Below are 21,695 nucleotides of genomic sequence, written 5' to 3'. Positions count from 1 at the left end.
TAGATAGATAGATAGATAGATAGATAGATAGATAGATAGATAGATATGAGGTAGATAGATAGATAGATAGATAGATAGATAGATAGATAGATAGATGGACCATACATATATCATCTCCTTCTCGGAAGCAGATTGATGAAGACAATGTGTAATTATGTCAGCAAGGATGACTCAATTGTTAGTGACAGAAGGACAGCTGAAAAAAGTGTGAATTATGTCACTGGCAATTTGTCTCCCAGCCCCAGGTTTATTTGAATTCCAGTGGTGAATAGTATATTTGTTGTTTACTTTGTGTTTATGTTCTAAGAAAGGATGCAACAGAATGATTCTGTGTTACTGCAACAAGGACAATTTATACCAATAGTATCAAAAAATATGCATAAAATCAGTGATCATGAAACGTATGCTCACTTACAAATTTATATTCTGCATTTACATTTACCAATGTATCCATGAGGGAACAGCTTCCACTAGTACCATGAAGATTTCCAGCAGTACCTTCACATACCTCCCAATAATTGTGATGTTTGTAAACATATGCAAACCGCCAATTGTGCGAAGCTTAGAGTAATGTGAGTGGGTCTTCAATAAAACGAGGACATGGTTAGGTGAATTGGGAAGGGTTTAAGTAGATTATGTGCAGGATTTGATGGGTGGGGGTGAGGCTTATTTTGTCCTGATTATGTCTTTTTCAATGTTGGGAGGTATGCATATAACATTTATGTCTGTTCTATCGGGGCAACTTGGCATGGAAACCTTTTCTTATTAATGCTTCAGTTCACTTATCTGGTGCAGGCTTCTGTGTAATATAACAGAATTAGAGTGTGCCTAAACAACATTCTAGGGGTAATTCAAGTTTAAAAGAATTTCAAACCTATGTTTATTATTTTCCCTTTGTATTTGTCTAATGGAAATATTAACAGTGGTATGCATAAAAATATTCTATCCTTGTTTCTATGATGGTGCCAAAAAGTGTTCTCTTATTATTTTCCTATAATACCTTTAATTTCTCCTGTAGCTCACTTAAGATGTGACTATCCTCTTACAATACTAGAGCATGTGGTCAAGGCCCAATGTCAAGTTGGTGTGTGTCCATATAGGAAAATCACAGCGGAGTGTCCTGGACAATGTCGCGAGGAGCTTGAAAGAAGACAAGTGGTGAATAAGAATAGTGTTGCTCATTCTACTTGTGTAGCTGGGAACCAGGTGCCATTGTTCTGCAAACCCAAAAAAGACATTTCTCATTGTTTACAATCAAGTGGCCTCAAAACAATTCTAGCTCCCCACTTAGAGTACTGACAAAGAGGTTGCTCACCTCTGAATTAGAAAATGAAGGGTAGGAAAGAACAAAATAAATAATATTTAGTCCAGAATTTCTAATTATAATTGAACATAGTAACTCATTAACAAAGCGTGCCAGATGTTTACTGCAAATAAACTTGGTCTGGCACCAGCGCATCTTGATGGTCTGCTCAGCATACAGTAAGGTCCACACCCCCTCTCCTCTTTTTGGAGAAATCTCTGCAAATTGAAAGTGCATCTTGATGTACAGAGAAAGAGAACAATCTTTAGGAGATGCCTATAAATGTTATATTAAATTCCAGCCTCTTTAGTACAACTCACTTAAATTAAAGACAAATTTTCATTGCCGTCCTAGAATACTTCTCAGTTTAGCATTCTTTATGGCTTAAATAAATCATGAGAGTGAAGGTCAATGGGAATGTCCTTATTACCTGTAGCACTTTTGTATGAGAAGTTTTTCATTACATTGCCCCCCCACCCCCCATCCTCAATACAGGACTTGTGGCTCTCTCGGCGAATCTGCAAAAATAGCATGTCCTGCTAGTCCAAAGATTACCAAACCTGTACCATGCCATTATTCTGGGACCTCAGAAGTCCCAGAATAATTGACATCGGACCCTAGGGCTCCCTGCTTGAAAAGTAAAAAAATAAAAAGGCACATGTACACAGTTTTCCCATAAAATTAAGTTGAATAAACATCATTACAAGCAGTGCTTATCCAACACTTATTAAATAAAAATAAAATGTTATTTTATTCTTAATCGGTTGTAGTCCAAATGGGAAATTAAATGTTTGGAGAACGGCAGGGATTGGCAAGGAATTCCCTGGAAAATGCGGGCTTTCCACCACTATAACCAAAATTGTATTTGCACTTTGGACCGTTTTGCCTTTGATATATGACTTCAATTATATTTCAACTTAAAACTACGAACATGGATGTTTTAAGTTATGTGGATGGTTCAATCCCCTTAAGAAAATGTGGATGTTGATGGTTCAACCCACTTAAAAAATCAAAGTGAAACTAAATATTTGTGTACTTAGATAATAATCCCAAAGCATCTGGGTGTTACTGTCTAATAATGGCTTAATCAGATAGCCAGAGCTATTATGCAATCTTTGGCCAAATGTGTTTCAAAAATGCATCTGGAAAACTGTGTCCTTAGTACATATTCAGTAATACCTCTTTATAACTCCCCCTTCATAATGTCTCACTCACCACCAGATATTTCCTCTGCACAAAAGTGTATGACCGTGATTAATTCCATGATATTTTACCATCTTTACAACACAACCCTCACTATAATATTAAATTTTAGCTCATGTTTTAATCTGCTCTAAAAAAGAGAGATCACATAAGGCAACTTCAATTTTAGCTATGTTGTTTGAAAATTACTGTTTGTATTGCTTCAATTATACATTGTATTTTGAAATGGTCTTTACAGATATTGCCGGGCTTGATATCTAGGTATAAGTAAAAGTATAGTGAACAAATGAACATATAAATGGAACCAGAATGGAAGTTTTTTCCTGTGAACACCTGAATTCCAAAGTAAAGTTTTTCTTTTGGTATCTCTGCTGGTCATATGTGAATTATTCAGAGGACTGTGTTACATTATTTAGAGGCTCCCTTCTGTTCACTTGAATCTGTAATTAAAAGATTCTGGGCCTGATTCATTGAGGAAAGGAAAGCAAAAAAAGGAGTAACTTTGCACCTTGGCAAAGCCATGTTGCATTGGAGGGGGAGGTAAATTTTAAATGTGGGGACAGATTTATAGATGGGGAGGGCATGTCCTAGATCAACATTAAATTTCAGTGTAAAAATAAAGCTATCAAGTATTTGTGTGGTAGATAAATAAACAGACAGTATTTAACTTATGTGCAAAATAATAAACTAACTTGCACCCCTTGCTTTGTAACATGATTTCTCCAGGAGACAATTTATTCCTTTTTTTGCCTTACTTTCCTTAATGAATCAGGCCCTTGGTGCTCTCATTGAATGACGTAAAAACTCCAGTACAATGCGGAAGTGCTTGCATTTCAAAGCGACATGGAATGCATGTGCTGCAAACCAACGAAAGATCCGAGTAGAAGAACGAACTGAGCTATTAATCTATTTTATGTTGGACATCGCAAACTACCCTTCATGGGGACACTGGACATCTGCTAAATACTCTTTACGAGGACACTGGACATCTGCAATTACCTCGTGGGATGCAAAAGTGCATGGGAACATCTCACAAAGCGGTTTGTGAGTATAAAGGTAAAGAACTTAATTTATGGGCCTCTGAAAAGGAAAGAGAAACTATTTGGATGGACATTGCTTCGTATATGTAAGATTGTAGATATAATGAAAACATGCATATGACTTTTTGCCTTATATAGAAATTGCCAATTCATCCCTATAGCAATCCAGAGATCCATATATTTTTATGCATTTGTATGTTTTTTAATATGAACTTTTGTGTGCAGAAAAAATGTAAAGTGTTGTTTATCCTGTCGGTGTGCGCTTGACAAGTATTATCAATAAAGCCCTCCAGCTAGTCATAGTGACTAAGCGAGGATATGTGTGTCCAACAAAAGTCAAACCACACTGACAATTCCCATTTAAACACAGTCAAAGATGTCAGAGAGGAAATCAATTGCAGGTAAAGCATATTACTGGTCAGTTTCCCCTTACTAGTAACATAGTGATCATCCCAGTGTCCTAACACTTCTGTGGCTGTAGCTGTCTTTAGTACATTTGGTACTTGTGTGTGTTTAAAGGATTTTTCTTTTACAATAGGCAAAGTGCTTCTCTGCCGAAGTACAAATGGAAGGTGCAAAATGCTTCTCAATAAACTTATAGGAGACCAGAACTCTGCAAACTCAGAGCTGAGATATGAACCCCTTCAATCCTTTTATCTCATTTTTATATTCTGTTTCACAAACTTAGGCCCACTCTATATTATGCAAGGAACACCACCCAACAGTCATCAGATCAACAACAATCCAGCACTGAATGACTGTGTCCTTAATTGACCCGTAGAATCAAAAGCTGCTCAACCAATTACAAGCATTCAGTGTGGTAAGACACTTGTGATTGGCTGCAGGAGCAGTGAACAGAGCAGTTCTCATTATATAACATGGTTTGTTATATTATTACCTGTGGATTAATAGGACTCATCTCTGATAAATCTACTGTGTGCATGGAAATATTTGGCAGTGATATATATCTGTTCAAAACTATTTTTGCTAAACATCACCCTCTTTATCTGATTGAATGAGAGCTAAATGGTTATCTTCATCAATGTAGCGCAGTGTTTCCCAAACTCAGTCCTCAGGTACCCCTAACAGTGCATGTTTTCCATATCTCCTTGCTGGAACACAAGTGTATTCATTATTGACTGACACCTTGTAATTATACCACCTGTGGATCTGTTACAATGTGTCAGTCGGTAATGATTACACCTGTGCTCCAGCAAGGAGATATGGAAAACATGCACTGTTAGGGGTACCTGAGGACTGAGTTTGGGAAACACTGTTGTAGAGAACTAATTGGAGTTCTGTATCTGAACATCCACAGTTATGTGTCCACTCTGTTTAGCCTTTCTTTCACACTGCCTCACACTTGCCAGTAAGTGGCAATTATTTTTTTGAATCTCCACTAAGAGACCTATACTAAAGACACAGTGATGTGAGTGAGTTCTCTGTACAGTGCTGCAGAATTAGTGGTGCTATATAAATAAATGGTGATGATGATGACGATGGTACCGAAAAGGTCCTAAGAATGCTGTAATAACTGAATGTGCACTGAAGAGACCTGCTCCGTATACACAGCGGGACTACTGTTGGCCCCTCATAGTTCTTTTTTCAAGATAAGTAAGATTGTGATACTCTCTTTTCATTTATTTGGAACTGTGACTGTAATTCTGTTCCTTGCATTGTAGCTGCTATTACTTCAAATAAGATGTTGCTTCAAATAAACATCCTCTTATAGGTTTGCAAAAATACATCAATTTCTTAGTTGAAGAGACTCTGACATGCAGATTGTTCTGCCTGTAAGGTGGTACTCTGTTTGGTTAGTACAGTCATTGAATATGTTATACATGGAATCTAGACTTTGAATAAATTATTCTATTGAACTAGTACATATTTTGCTACTGTGGGATTTTATATTCTGATTGCATACAGACACAAACTGATAATGATAAATATCTGTGCACCAATACATTCACACACGCTAAACCTTTATTATTGTTTATATGTTTCAGAGAAGATTGTGCTGGTCAATATTAGCTGCTGATTGGTTGCTGCTGATGCTTTATGGATAAATGTTGCTGAAATATATTAGAAACTTACACGGGAATGTGGTTAGCAATCGCTGCCAAGTAACATTGCATTCTTTAATTGGTCAGGGGTGCACGCAGGGGTGGTTTCTGGGTCTCCAGAAACCCCTCCCTTCCGCTAACAAACTGCCCCACATGGCGGCACTGTACTATACAGCAGCCGCAGCGGTGCTGTATTGTATACAGCACCGCTGTATAGTACAGTGCTGCCGAAACTGAGCTACTGCTCTCTCGCTTTTTTTTTTGGGTGGGACCCCCCTAAAAATCCTGCGTGCGCCCCTTTTGGTATATTTATTATCTTATTATTTTGATTGCCAGCTGTGAGCAATGCTATCAGCTGACTTAGATCCATTATTTATTTGTATGAGATTTAAGTTCTTTTGTTTTATATACTGTAACTTTTTATGGGGTTTGATTTAAAGTATTTTAGATTAGAGGTATAATAAATATTGAATTCATATGGATTCTTCTTTCTTCCCACCATCACAAGATTTATCATATTATTTATAATTTTTATATAGCTAGTGGTCATCACACAGAGCTCTGGATTCTGTTTTTCCTTTCATGTAGTTTATAACCTTAGAGGAAATTGTCATATCTCTCACATTCAGGAAGCCTCATCGCTAACAACATTCATTGTTATTTTATTTGGAAATGTTGAAGCACCACTGAGAAGGAATTTCTTTTTCCTTTGGGATTGTCAAGAAAGAAGTATTCCCATTGGATTATGTTGAGTAAATTGGCAAAAGTTTGGTTTTTCTAGAGTCTAATTTAATGGAAGAATATTATTTTTAAATATCTGTTAGTGTACCATTAACATATTTATACAATATTTGTATAATGGACAGGTTTTTAGGGAAATCTAGGCTTATACTCAGAACGCTAGCAGGGCAAAGTTTTTATGCATCACTCTGATACCAAGAGATCTTGTTTTTTTGTGCACTTCACCCACTGAGGCCCCACCAATGGCTGTTGAGGTTGCTGGGGGGAGTTTCCTAGTTCCAAGCAATCTTGGCTATCAGAACTACCTATATCTGATTTTGGAAACCTGGATCTGATTCTTTTATGCCCAAAACATTGACTTCCAAAATATGAGCAGCAGTGTTTATATTTTTCAATCTATTTCCTAGCAAATATGTACCTTGAGGTTTACAAGTTTTAGATATTCCAAGTTTTAGATTGGTGGCATAGTGGTTAGCACTTCAGCACTGGGGTCTTGAGTTCAATTCCTGACCATGGCCTTATCTGTGAGGAGTTTGTATGTTCTCCCCCTGTTTGCATGGGTTTCCTCCAGGTGCTCCGGTTTCCTCCCACACTCCAAAAACATACTGGTAGGTTAATTGGCTGCTAACAAATTGACCCTAGTCTGTCTGTGTCTATCTGTCTCTGTGTGTGTGTTAGGGAATTTAGACTGTAAGCCCCAATGGGGCAGGGACTGATGTGAATGAGTTCTCTGTACAGCGCTGCGGAATTAGTGGCGCTATATAAAGAAATGATGATGATATGTGGTTATAAATGTGAATTTCCGTAATACATTATTTTGAATCCATATCAAAACTGCAAAATAAGATGCAATGTTGCAAAATCGGACTTAAATAAATCCTAACCTGAGGTGGGAACCTCTGCATAATGGTTTTTATCACCAGCAGAAACACTGAAGTGGAATAAAGCACTGTTGGCACTAATCATTTGTGTTTCTGTTCTGGCTAGGGCAAACTTCATAACTTAAAAAACAATCATGTCTATGCATAAAAAATAAGTCACACAGACATTTTCTTGCAGTTCCACCAAGTCCGCTGGAAATTGGCCTCAAACTTTTCATCACACAATATTTGTTTTAAGTGTTACAAGTATTTAAAGCCAGTAAGTCACATAATGCATTACAATACTTGGAACAGGGAGGTTTACATATTAAAACACTTGCGTTTCACCTATAAAACAGCTTAAACCACATATTTTCTTTGTAACATCATAAAAATTATGGAATGTAAATATATAAAACCAGTGTTAGAATGAAATGTAAAGCTACTGAGTATGTAAGCTGCTATATGCTCTTTGAACTTAAAGGTCAACATTTTATCCTATTTAATTATCTATGTCAAAAATAAGTTGCAAATACAACATCACCCAGATTTTTCAATTCACTTTGGCAACTACACCACTACACTAGTGGCTAATAGTCTGGATTGCGGATTTTATCAGTAAAGAAGGTCATACATGTGCCGGACGCTTCTTTGACAGCGCCGCGGCTGCTATATAGTACAGTGCCGCTATGTGGCTGCTATATAGTACAGTGCCGCTATGTGGCTGCTATATAGTACAGTGCCGCTATGTGGGGCACTTCGTTAGCGGAGTGGTTTTTGGAGACCCAAAAACTCCCCCCCTGCTTGCGCCCCTGGCTCATGCTGCTTGTGGGTGAACATACAGGATGATATACAACCATTTGGTTCTTAATTTGAGCAGCTACATCACTTCCGAGAACACAGTATGGCCTGTAAGTACAATTGTAAGATGACCGCGCACAAACCAAATGTGTTTATCTTCCTACCACATTTATGAGTATGCCTAGTAATGATCACATTTATTACAATTGATTGTCATCACACATCACGCTCTTTTTATGGCCATAAAAGTGTTATATATTCGGCAACTCTGCCAGTGTGGTTTGCATGATCAGCTATTAAATCAAGGTCCATTATTCTATGGACACAAATAAACTACCTGTGACAGCACATAGGGATATATGATGTCTATTGTGTTTAGGTTTCTGATGCAGAATATTTGAATGTAAGTTGACAATATAAATCTACATAGGTCTAAACCAGTGTTGGCTAACCTGTGACACTCCAGGTGTTGTGAAACTACAAGTCCCAGCATACCCTTTCAGCAGCTGTTATATATTGGCAAAGCATGCTGGGATGCTGTTGTAGTTTCACAACACCTGGAGTGTCACAGGTTAGCCAACACTGGTCTAAACAAACACATAAAATGTGTTTTGTTTTTAATGTGTGGTCCATTGTCTTGTGAGCAGAGCCTAGAGGAGTTTGGTGACCAAACAGACTATAAGGATGCTATTGGTCGATACAGTCATTTTCCCCCACCCACAACAGCTCAGATGAGGCCATCTGTTTTACCTATATATATAATAAAGACTGTATATTTTGTATATACACTGCACCATTCTAGTAACAGGGAAACTATTACATTAAGTACCCGATTTGGTGCCTGAAATCAGGTGCCAGATTCCCAACACAAATTTTAACAGGCAGCAGAAATGGTGTGTATGCAGTGCCTCAGCGAGTATCCAAAACAGGGCAAATGCAGTAATTAGTATCCATTATGATGCCTGGAACGGTTTTCCAAACTCAAGGCATATGTTTTTGGCCATTCCTGGGACAACATTAGGTGTCTATTATTCCAGGACAAAGTAAAGATGGAACAAAAGTGTGAGTGACAAAAAGTGGAGTAACAGCACACTACATTTCTGTTTGCCTGTTTGTCATAGGAAACAGGTAAATCCACAATGCCAAGCATCTGTTCAGGCAGGGCAGAAAAAGTATTATGTGGCCATGTCCATGGCCGCCATCATGTGGTACGCGCTCAGGGTACAATTGTAAAGGGCCCATACTGACATGTGGGCCCAACATCACTGATGATCCTGGCCATGAACTGCTTCTGATTCACATATAACCTGTTTGTAAATAAGAAACAATTTGAATCCAGGATCATCAGACCCAGCTGGGGAAAGCTCACCTCTGCCTCGCCCCAATCCACTAACAAAGGTGCTGAGGTGACGGTGGTGTGACATCACACTCACAGCTACCCACCAGCATCTCACTAACTATAAGTATTACAAAGAGTCTGAAGGCATGGGGGATGGTTGATGATGGTACATGAGGGGTTTAATGATATGGGGCAGTCTCATTATGGCATGCGGGAGGTCTGATGGGCATGCAAGGGGCATCTGATAAAGTCTGATGATGGCACATGGGGAGGTCTGAGGGGCATGTATGGGGTATGTGGAGAGGTCAGGGAACATGTGGGGAGGTCTGTGGGACATGTAAGGGGTATGTGGAGAGGTCAGGGAACATGTGGGGAGGTCTGAGGGGCATGTAAGAGGAATGTGGAGAGGTCAAGGGGGCATGTGGGGTGGTCTAAGTGGCACATGGGAAGGTCTAATGGGCATGTGGGGAGGTCTGAGTGAGATGTGGGGAGGTCTGAGGGTCATGTAGTGCGATTCGGTACTGGAATGGGGGAAGCATTGTAGCATGCTTCACGTTACACCTTTGCATCCACAGGGCATGGAGGGGGAGGGTTGATGAAGTGGGGGGCGGGGGAGGGTGGTCTGCCTATTTAATTTGTACTGGGCATCACAATTTCTAATGGCAGCTTCTGGCCATGTCTGCACCCAGAGCAAATAAAATATAACGTCAGAGCAGTGCAAACAAATTGAAAAGTGCTTGTTTTGGAAAGAGCTATCCAGTGCATAGCAAATGTTTTTTTGCCTATTCCTCATATTTTAGCTGTTGCAGCAGTTGCAAATTATAATGGTACAACGGCAATTGTCCATTCTGGCACCCCTCACCCAAATGAGAATCCTTGATATTCAGTTGTTAACTTATAGGTTTTGATCAAAATATGAACCACTGCCTCATATTTTTATTTTGCACTGACAACGACTGTGGCTTTTGTTTAATCACACAGTTAAGTGCCTAATTCAATGTCTACCTCAGGTGCTGTAGTGTGTACCTTCTTACTGGGCCCAGAACAAGACATTTACACTATGTTTCTCTGTTCTGGGTACGGGGGCTGCACTACTGGTTGTCTTTTTGAGGTTACACAGAAACGTGGCACTATGGGTGGCCACCATTTGAGCAAGTGAAACACCAGGTGCAGTGTGTGACCCATTGCTGTGACTGGAACCAGCAGGTTATGCTATATTTTTCATGTTCTGTGTGCAGAAAGGGGCACCTAATGCTTGCGCTGCCCTCTTCTGAATGCCGGAACAATTGCTTGGCACAAGTGCTGTGTATGTATATATCATACAGCACCCATTTTATAACTATATCACACAGTATTATATATATATGGCACCATATACCCCCTCCACCCCCACTTTGACCACTGTATATACACTATGGGCCTGATTCATTAAGGAAAGTTAAGTAAAAAAAAGTAAGTAGTCTCCTGGACAAAACCATGTTACAATACAAGGGGTGTAAATTAGTTTTCTATTTTGCACATAAGTTAAATACTGTCTGTTTTTTCATGTAGTGCACTGCATATAATTTTTGCCCTTTGTAAATGCTCCTTGCATCAAACAAACACAATAGAATGGAAATTCATTGTGCAGATGGCATGGCCAGTTCAATACCTGGGGATGCCCTAGACAGCCCTCCCCTGCTCAGAAGCAGCACCCCACCACCCATTCGGAAGCAACACCTTTGGCAAACAGAAGATGGGGAAGCATCCTCGGCTCTGGGGACTTTTGAGTGTGGCACTTGGCTGTGACATCATAGCCAAGCACCACACTCCCAGTATAACATTGACATGAGGAGCAGCAGACAGCAGTTTCAATTGTATACAAATGAATGCTGGCTATTTGTCCTTCATGTCAGTGGCCTGGCACTCTGTGTGGCCATTACTTGCATTGGGATTAATACCACATTCTATCACTGACTCTGAATTTTAGACCTTCCCTAAAACTAGCGGCCTTGAGAACCACCAGGGTTCTCCTAATGGTAGTGCCAGCCCTGATATTTGCTCAACCATAAAGAATAGGGACAACAGCACCAGGGACGCTATATATATATATATATATATATATATATATATATATATATATATATATATATATGCCTTCTGAATTGATTTACTAATTACAATATCTAACACCACACTGTAATATAATATCTATGACAGTAAATGTCTTGTTGCTATAACAACACCAGGATCAACCACTAGCTCTACATTTCACATGCCTTTTAGAATATCCCAGATTCTCATGTTATAGAACTGTTTATATTAATGATTAAAACCAGAAACTGTATTTACCACACTTACTAAAATAATGAGTACAAACATATAAAATATTATAAATTGTAAAAAAGTAATGATGTTTCAATTAACTAAAAGTGTCTGCACAGCATAATGATTAAAAAGTGTTGTCAAAAAAATATTTTTTGGTGTAGTGCAAATTAAAGACATTGAGAGTACAAGTGTAAAATATATGTAAACATACAAATGCAAACGGAAATAAATTGCACTGTTCACATGTAAAGTTGCAATGTATAGATTATTTCTGGTTAGCAGACTGTAGAATTACTGTTATATTAAAATTATTTAATAGCTCAAAACATGCTTGTTTTTTTGTGATGCAGCCAAACATCTTTGAAAAATTATCTCAAAATACACTTAACATGCCCCTATGCTCCAGTCATTACTTCAGGCATGCAAGAGGCTAAGTGCTGAACGTCAATGCAAATATCTCTCTTGGACAAGATGCTTTCACCTGACACCCTCTGGCTTGTCCCTGTTGTGATGCACGCTGAACCAGTGATAACAGCCACTAAACTATAAACAAGAAAATGCTCACACCACACTGCCTGGAGTCCTGTTTGGATCCAAAGGTTAAACAGACCGTTGCAAAACCTAATAGAGATTATGATGTGAGGCAGCCAATTGAAGCTGATTGGCTGTATTGTATAGTGTAGACAAGCAGTATGATCAGACAATGTTCCATCACACATTTAGATACAATATACAGATCTTGTAACATACTTACCACTCTTCCTGAGAACCTCTCAATTGCTCTCTTCACTTTGCCGTAGGTGCCCTTGCCCAGAGTTTCCTGCAGCTCATACCTGTGCTTCAGGTTGTGTTTATGGTGATGTCTCTTAACTGCATGCTGCTTGGGGGTAAGCTCTGGGGTAGTGGCTGCTGATTCTTCTTCCGTGGGGATTTGGGATGGGGAGGAGAAGTTAATATGCTCCACCATGCCCTCAGTCCCCTTATCTGGCCCCACGTACAGGCTATTGTCATCCAGTTTCTCCACAGCATCCCCATCCATCTCACCGGCAGGGAGTGTGTCTCCTCACCAGAGGACAAGGGATTCAGAATGGAGAGGTCACTGTCACTTGTGTTTGGCACCTGCCACTACGCATTTGGCACGTTTAGAAACTAAACCTAACCTTTTCAGCAGACCCCCATAGTGCAGACGCTTGGTGGAGGTATCTGATCTGATCTGCCAGCTGTGTGAGCACGCATTCAGCCGGCTCTCAGTTCAATGATGTGATCAGCAGCGTAAGACACAAAACAAATGCTTAGAGCATGATCGTGTGTGCCGCGTCTCACTTAAATCACCTATCACATCTGATATGGCTCAGTAGGGGTGTCCATTTCCAGTCTATATTTGGTCTGGCTGTTGGTGCAATTGCTCAAGAGCGTCAGTCTTCTTCAAAGGTAAAGAACAATCTGCCTTGCCTTGTAACTGCTCACTCCATTTAGTATTTAAATCCAGCAGTGCCTCGGGTGTAGCGTTTGTGATATAGTGACCTGAGGTGCACGGTGTACAGTTACAGGATGGTGATTCACCTTCCCTGATGCCATGATCCTATGATTTCCTTCCTTTCGTTTTTTTCCCCCCTGCCTGATGCTTACGGGTAGCAGTTTCCAAGCTTATGTGAGAGTCCTTTTTCATCCCCTGTTCTCTCCTCTTCTGTGTGGAAAAGCCCATGTGGGTGGAGCTGCCCCTCCTCCCTTGTCTCTCACATTCCAGGCAGAGCTGGAGCAGGGAGTTGAGGTCAGCCAGCAGGGCACAAGCCAGGGATACAGGCTACTGCAAGGGAAATAGTGCATGCCTACATCCTGTACCACCTTTTCTTGCTGTAATCCCTCCAAGGGCACCACCCTCTGATTGTATGTTTTCTTAAGACTCACAATTAACACATTGTAGCATTCAATGCCAAAACTGCTGTTTTCTACCAGGAGAACTGTATGTTAAATCATATCAAATTTGAGGACTAAAATGCAGATATCTGCAGAAAAAAAGAACCATATCAGGGACCTACTAAAAGGAATGACAGCTCCAGTCTGTTAAAACGAATGCCAATTGACTATAATGAAAGCTAATTGAACATTTATGTATATTTTATAAAATCTTAAAGGTCTGATTGGTCATGTTTCACATGTGGACTGACGGACGATTACTGTGGAATGACAGCTGTTTCATACACTATGTTAATACAGAAATGTAAAAAAAAACTTGTTCTGCTATGGAAAAACACCCCTGTTTCCCCCTATTAGGGGATCTGGGAGAAATAGAGGTGTTCTATTATAGAAATCACTCCTATTTCTCCCAGATTACCTAATCTCACACACTACATCCTTTGCATATGCCCTCCCCCACACCTGTACCCCACTACACAAGTGAGATAATGTGGAATGATGGATGATTACTATGGAATGACAGCTGTTTTATACGCCATGTCAATGCAGAAATATCAGGGTATGGGTGAAAACCGGAATTGCCGGTATGTCTGAATGAGTAAGCTCACTGCAGCGCCCTCTGCTGGTTGGTGTCTTTAGGGAAGCTTGCTGTATCTTTCACTCCCTGTATAGTGCACTCTGTTCTGCTACACACATATGTTCGCTGTAATGTGTGTAGTGTTTATAAGATATATATATACACACTAGGTGTGGCACAAGTATTTCACATATTATATATATAGATATAGATGTTTGTTTGTGTATGTGTATACATATATACATTGTAGCTATTTATTGTAGCTATCCATTCTGCCTGACGGAATGGATATTTGAGTAGCTTACCCATCCATTCCGGGTGCCGGAATAGAGGTCAGCATTACGTAACCATACAGTTTGTATGGAGGAATGGTTCTGTGAGTACCTTAACCATCCATTCCGGCTGCCGGAACGGGACTCTAAGTACCTTAGTCATCCATTCCAAGTGCCAGAATGGATATCTGATTATCTTAGCCATCCATTCCTGCAGCCGAATGGGGCTCAGAGTACCTTAGTCAATAATTCCCGCTGCCAGAATGGGGCTCCTAGGACCTTAACCATTCATTCCGGCTGCCGAAATGGAGGTCTGAGTACATTTAGAATCCTTTCCAGGTGAAGGAATGGGCTCTGAGTACCTTAGCCATCCATTCCAGCACCCGGGATTCTGAGTACATTAGCCATTCATTCTCCCTGAGTAACTTAGCCATCCATTCTGGGTGCCGGAATGGATTTCTGAGTATCTTAGTCATCCATTCCGGCTGCCCAAATTGGGCTCAGAGTACGTTAACCATCCATCCTAGCTGCCGGAATGCGGCTTAGAGGACCTTAACCAGCCATTCCGGGTCCCAGAATGGAGCTCTGAGGACCTTAACCATCCATTCTGGCTGCCCAAATGGAGTTCAGAGTACCTTGATCATTCATTCCGGTTGCTGGAATGGGGCTCTGAGTACCTTAGCCATCCATTGCGGGTGCTAGAATGAATGTCTGAGTAGCTTAATCATCCATTCCAGCTTCCCAATTTGGGCTCAGAGAACCTTAACCATCCATTCCGGCTGCCGAAATGGAGCTTAGAGGACTTTAACCAGCTATTCCGACTGCTGGAATAGTACACAGAGGACCTTAATCATCCATTCTGGCTGCCTGAATGGGTCTCAGAGTATCTAAGCCATCCATTCTGGCTGCCGAAATGAGGCTCAGAGGACCTAAGCCATCCATTCTAGCTGCCTGAATGGGGCTCAGAGTATTATTATTCATTATTATTATCTTTAATTTATAAGGCGCCACAAATGGTCCGCAGCGCCGTACATAACATACCAAAAACAGTGACCCATGACACAACATGATACAGAAAGAACAAAAATGAACAAAAATATATATATATATATATATATATATATATATATATATATATATATATATACAGACACAGGTAACATGGTAATGCAAATCAAATTATTACTGGGACAATGAGTGAAAGTGGTGGTAGAAATCAACGAGAAGTAGGCCGGCCGAAGCTTAAGAAAATAGGGCTAGGGAAGCAGGCTAAGAGTTACAGAGGGTGATGGAATAGTAAAAGGAGACACAAGGAAAGAGGGCCCTGCTCCTGAGAGCTTACATCCTAAAGGAAAGGGGAGACACAAATAGGGTGGTACTAACTCGGGGAGAGAGTTAGAAGGAGGACTGATAGACTTGAATAAAGAAATGAGTCTTAAGGGCACGCTTGAAGCCTTTGAGAGTAGATGCTAACCTGATGGAACGTGGAAGATTATTCCACAGCTGGGGAGCAGCCCGGGAAAAGTCCTGGAGACGGGAGTGGTAAGAGGTGATCAGTGAAGCAGTGAGGCGACGGTCAGAGGCAGAGCGGGGGGGGGGTTCAGAGTACCTTAACCATTTATTCCGGCTACCAGAATGGAGGTCTGAGTACCTGAGCCATCCATATCAGGTGCCGGAATAGGGTTTTGTTTATCTTAATCATAAATTCTGGCTGCCGGAATAGGGTTTTATATATATTAACCATTCATTCAGTCTGACATATGCAGCAAAGTCAATTTCAATTCATTTGCAGTCCTGTGTACATTACATTGCAATCTTATCACAAAAGAGTGCGCTATGTTGTATTTAAGATAACCTTAATCTAGCATTTGAGAAACTACAAGTCCAGATGTGTTCTGCCTCCTGATGTGGAACTACAAGTCCAAACATGTGGTTAGGGCATACCTGGACTTTTCATAAAGTTTAGGATAAACTTTAGATGGGACTCCTAAACCAAGTGTAATATAATACTGACTGTCTGACCCAAGAAATGTTTTTTATTAGGGACTTTTCAAGAGAGATACCACATACAAAATTAATAAATAAACAATACCAGATTATTACCTGCAACTATCTCTCCGTGACCCAAGGTCATTAAAATAAATTTAAATTAAAAGATGTATGTACCTTCTACCATATAGGGTGAATCTATCTGAAAGTAGTAGCTCTCTGGAAGATGGTCAAAGATTTGATAACGAACATCACAGAAACCAGACCAAATATAGACTCTATTTTAGTACTATTAGGCAACCCTATAGAACACATAGACAATTCAGCATATAATTTATATCACTTTATGTTGGCCTTGTCCGGGAGGTCCTGGAGTGCAGGAGGGGTGTATGGCCGGGGGAGGGGGGGGGGGCTTTGCGGATCTCGTTATTTTTGGCCCCGCCCCCAGTGACGTAGTGCCTGTTTTGGGTCTTTTTAGAGTGTTGAAAAGGAATTCCGTCACTGGGGGAAGAGGCCGAAATGACTCGATTCGCGAAGCCCCGTCCTCTCCACCAATACAAGTCGGCTCTAATCTGGATGCGGGAGAATTGCCAGCTCTCCCAGGACTCCAGGAGACCTACCCAGAATTTATGAGTCTCCCGAGCATTCCGGGAGAGTTGGCATGTATGAGTCAACCTATAATTGGAAATGGTCTGAATACCCTTCACTTCCAGAAATTCTTAAAGCATTTGGTTTGTATCCAGTATATTACTAATTTGCAGCTTAATCCTATAAAGAAATGCATGAAGATTTGGTCCTATAATTTGGTAGCTTTACCCTCTCGGTTTGAATGGTTATTCCCTTTCCGCTTCCCCTACATCCAATCCCAAATGTAAATCCCCTTAAGCCACCAAGTGAAATGTATGAATGTATCTTGCAGATATTGATATATACTTGTAAAAATCAAAATATAGGTTTTGAAATAACAATCAGCATTAAGTAGGGAAATATCCTTATATTTTGTGTTGTGTCTACTGGGTTTGATGCTATGATTCAAGCCTGAATGTACCCTTTTTTCTCACCTATTGATCTTCATATACATACAATTTAATTTAAATATAGCTCATACATACCAACTTTGTGGCATTGGCACCCATGAGATCCCAGAAAGGGAGTGTGGTGGGAGGGTGGAAGGGGAAAATCGCAGTGAATCACGTCATTTTCGACCCGTCCCTAGTGACCAAAATGTCGATTTCTTTGCGGGTACAGGAAAAAAAATGACACGATTTACTGCGAATCGTGTCTCTTTGGCTCCCAATGGGCAGGATGCAAGAGACTTCCCTGTTCTCCCGGAGTCCAGGAGATCCACCTGGAATTCTGGAGTTTCCCAGACATTCCGGGAGAGTTGGCAAGTATGATATAACTGGAGTTAAGTGTGAGAGACCTATGACTCTGATGTATCTATATGTAATGCTGTACATGACTCTGATTTGTTATCTATTGCCTGATACCTGTATATTTTATTACTGTGCAAATAAATAAAATATTGCCTACAAATTAAAGAAGTATGTAATGCATATCAACATGGACCATCTATAGGTGTTGGTTTTTTAGGATCCCCCCATGACATGACATTTTCTCTTTTGTCTGTTGATGTTTCATATAGAGATTCTAAGGCTTGGTTCCTCGAGAATCGAACACACCTGAACTTAGGGGATCCGAGTACTGAGTCGATCTGGCTCGGTACTTTTGCGCTTTTCGGAATCGAAAACGAGGCAAAACGTCATTGTTGCGTCGTCTGATCTCGGATCTCGCGAGTTTTGAAATCTATAAATACCGCTCTCCACAGCGATCTAGCTCAATTTGAAAGACAGACACAGAAGGGGTAGCACACTGTGTAGATCAGTTTGTCAGCCAAATAGATAGAATTGAAAGAGGAGGGGGTAGCAGTGTTCAACAAAGTTTACAGTGACATTCAGAAGAGCTCCATTGCTAATTCTCCTTGCAAAAAAAATACAAATACTAGTGCTGGCAGGGTTTGTGTAATTCTGCAGTCAAATTCTACTGTGTTATATAGGTAACACACAAAGAGGAGAGCTCCACTGGTAATTTTCATTGCAGAAAAATACAAATATTAGTGCTGTCGGGGTTGGTATAAATCTGCAGTCAAATTCTACTGTGTTATATAGGTAACACACAAAGAGAAAAGCTTCATTGCTCCATTGCTAATTGTCATTGCTGAAATACAAATACAAGGGCTAGCAGGCTTGTCTTCTGAATTTGCAGTCAAATTGTATGGTGTTATATAGGTTACACACAAAGAGAAGAGCTCCATTGCTAATTGTCATTGCTGAAATAGAAATTATAGAGCTGGCTGGCTTGGTCTAAATCTGAAGTTACATTTTACTGTACCATAGCTCACTCAGAAACAGGCTTAGCTAGATTTCAGCACCTGCAATCTACTGTCATCATATTCACCCTCATCATTGTGTACATCTTCCTCAAACAATACTAATTGATCCCCGCTGGAATCCACCATCACAGAAGTCTGTGTACTTTAATGTAAATGCCGATAATGGCCTTCCTCATGGAATTTGTGGTTCATTTTATGGCAGAGCTGTCATGCTATTTGGCCAAAATGTTGTGCTGACTCATCTGCATCACCACTGCGTGTCTTGGGAAAGCTTAGTTTTTGCCTAGAAGCTGTTGCCAGAGAAACTGATGGAGGAGACGTCATTACAAGATGTTGATAACTCTTGGATCCTGGCGAAGCGAATTAAGTACTTAATCTACAATTACAGTATAGTTAGCGGATTTGCTTTGTTTAATTTCCTCCTTCAATTTCTCTAGATGCTTCTCAAAAAGTCTAATTAGGGCAATCACTTGACTCAAACTAACTGTGTCTGCACTCTCTTCACAGGTGACTACTTCGCTGGACTAAAGTACATTCCCCCTCAAATTCTATTCTTCTTGCAGCTTCTGCATTCTCCTACATGCTGTTGCACAATCCCGAAAATGACCCTAAATATTTCGGGACACAGACAGCAGCTCCTGCATGTCATTGTAATTTTTTAAAAAGTTCTGTATCACCAAGTTGATAGTGTGAGCAAAACAGGAAATGGGATGGAATTCCCCCGCGCTGTAATGCTCTAACAATATTGGTGTCGTTATCAGAAATCACATATCCTCAGGAGAGTCCAAGCAGGATTAGCCATGTTGCAATGACATCCCTTTTTTTTTGTAACAGATTGTCAGCTGTATGCCTCTTACTGAAGCCGCTGATACACTGAGTAGCCTACTTCTGAAAAATGTGACGTACTTGGGTACATGCGGCTGCTGTTCCTGCTGGTGAAGGCGAATCACCAACCCAGTGGGCTGTCACAGTCATATAATCTTTAGTTTGCCCAGTTCCACTTGTCCCCATATCTGTGGTTAAGTGTACAGTGGGTAGAAATGCATGTTATAGCCCAATAATTAAATTTTTATGAACCTTCTGGTAGAGGTGAGGAATAACTTTTGTAGTAAAATGGTGTTGTGATGAAATTTGGTAATAGGGACAGAAGACCTCAAGTAACTGTCTAAAACCAGCTGCATGAATAGTGGACATTGGAGGCAGATCTAATACCAGCATAGTTCCCATGGCGTCTGTGATCCGCTTTGAAACTGGGTGACAGCTTTCTTACTTTCTTCCTCTAGCAAAGGATTGTTTAACAGTCAATTGTTGTAAACTACTAGTAGTCTTCATCTGGGTTGAAGATCCACCCCCAGCAGCAGCAGCAGGACTAATACTCAAATATTCTTCAGAGGAATCATGGTTAGTGGAGGAGTTATCTAGAATTAGGAACTTGGATGCAGGACTAACTCCCATCACTTCTGGGGATATTTATGATGAAGGTGTTGGGGGTGTAGATTGCAGGTGCTGGGATCTAGATGAGAGAAGGGAGGTAGATGATGCTGGACTGCTTGTTGTTATTTTTTTAGCATAACTTCCTGATTTTCCCAACAGCTTTCCATGAATTCGCTTCAAATGCCGTAACATGGATGAGGATCCTAGATGGTTAAGGTCCCTACCTCTACTGAGTGTGGCTTTAAAAATGCTACAAATGGCTAGACAACTGTTGTCAGGATTTGTGTAAAAATAATTTCACACTTAAGAGGTGGATTTTTGGTCTTATGCCCAGGGATGACAATGGTCTTCTTCTTATCACTGGCAAGAACTGCTGAAATCTTTGTTTAAAAGTGTATGAAAATAATATTGTGACCTGTGAGATGGTCAAAATTGAATGGAAATGAAGGTAAATTAGTGTTAGTGAGGTTAATAATAATGTAGGTACAAAATAATGCCTAAATTATGTAATTTTGAAAAAAAAATAGCAAAACAAAACCAAAACCAAAACCAAAACATGCAAGTCCGGTTTGGGCAAAACCAAACCAAAACCAAACCCCGAAGGTAATCCAGATCCAAAACCAAAACCAAAACACTGGGGTCAGTGGGCATCTCTACATTGTACTGTGTTATATAGGTAACTTACAAAGAGGAGAGCTCCATTGCTCCATTGCTAATTGTCATTGCTGAAACAGAAATAATAGGGCTGGCAGTGTTGTTCTTAATCTGCAGTCACATTGTACTGTGTTATCAAAATGGATTCACAGCAGTACACAGAAGACCAGGAGCACCAAACAGCTGCTGGCACCAGTCATGATCATAGTAATACCTGTACGTCATCTGCTAAAGCTTATGTTAAAGTGCATAGTGTTTGTAAGTCAGGGAAACAAAAATGTAAAAAACACCTTTTACCTTGGTCAAGAAAAAAAGACCTGTAACCCAGGCAAAGTTATCTGCAGAAAAAAATAAAATTGCCAACATGTCATTCTACACATGCAGTGGCAAGGAAAGAATGAGTCCTTCGCCTTTATCAGTGCTAGTTCTGCAACTGTCACTGAGGCATCTTATTGTAAGGTCAGTCATGACCAAGCAAGACCTTGTCATTCGGACTCCAAAAGTGGTGTCCAAATACTTTTACGTGTAAAAGCCGAGCTGAAAGAAAACAGTAAGGCATTAGAGGAATATTATGTTCAGATTCAGAAATGACACAAATCACTGAGGAGAGTCTATCCACGAGTGCAATGTGTATTCCTGACCTGTCTGATAGTGTACCCATAAAGGAGGCCCCTTTCAGCATTTCTGCAGATTTGTCCATGAACAGCCCAAGTGTAGCCAATGATACACAAATTGAGAATGCCACTTTGGAATTGCAACAGGAGGAGGGGGATATTTGTGTAGCTGACGAGGGCGCTAATGAG

The 21,695-nt window shown here is 40.3% G+C and overlaps 1 protein-coding gene across 1 annotated transcript in view; it reads right to left on the bottom strand.

The window, feature by feature from the left end:
- The window catches only part of NUAK1 (NUAK family kinase 1), a 73,606-nt gene extending 60,139 nt beyond the window's left edge, over positions 1 to 13,467 (bottom strand). Inside the window, exon 1 of the mRNA XM_075209340.1 lies at positions 12,412 to 13,467. Coding sequence (XP_075065441.1) covers positions 12,412 to 12,696 — 285 coding nt within the window. The 5' untranslated portion in view covers positions 12,697 to 13,467. The remainder of the gene's footprint in view (positions 1 to 12,411) is intronic.
- Positions 13,468 to 21,695: the final 8,228 nt, after the last annotated feature.

The sequence above is a fragment of the Mixophyes fleayi genome, chromosome 4 (assembly GCF_038048845.1).
Source record: "Mixophyes fleayi isolate aMixFle1 chromosome 4, aMixFle1.hap1, whole genome shotgun sequence".
NCBI lineage: Eukaryota > Metazoa > Chordata > Amphibia > Anura > Limnodynastidae > Mixophyes > Mixophyes fleayi.
This window is presented reverse-complemented; position numbering and strand designations above follow the sequence as displayed.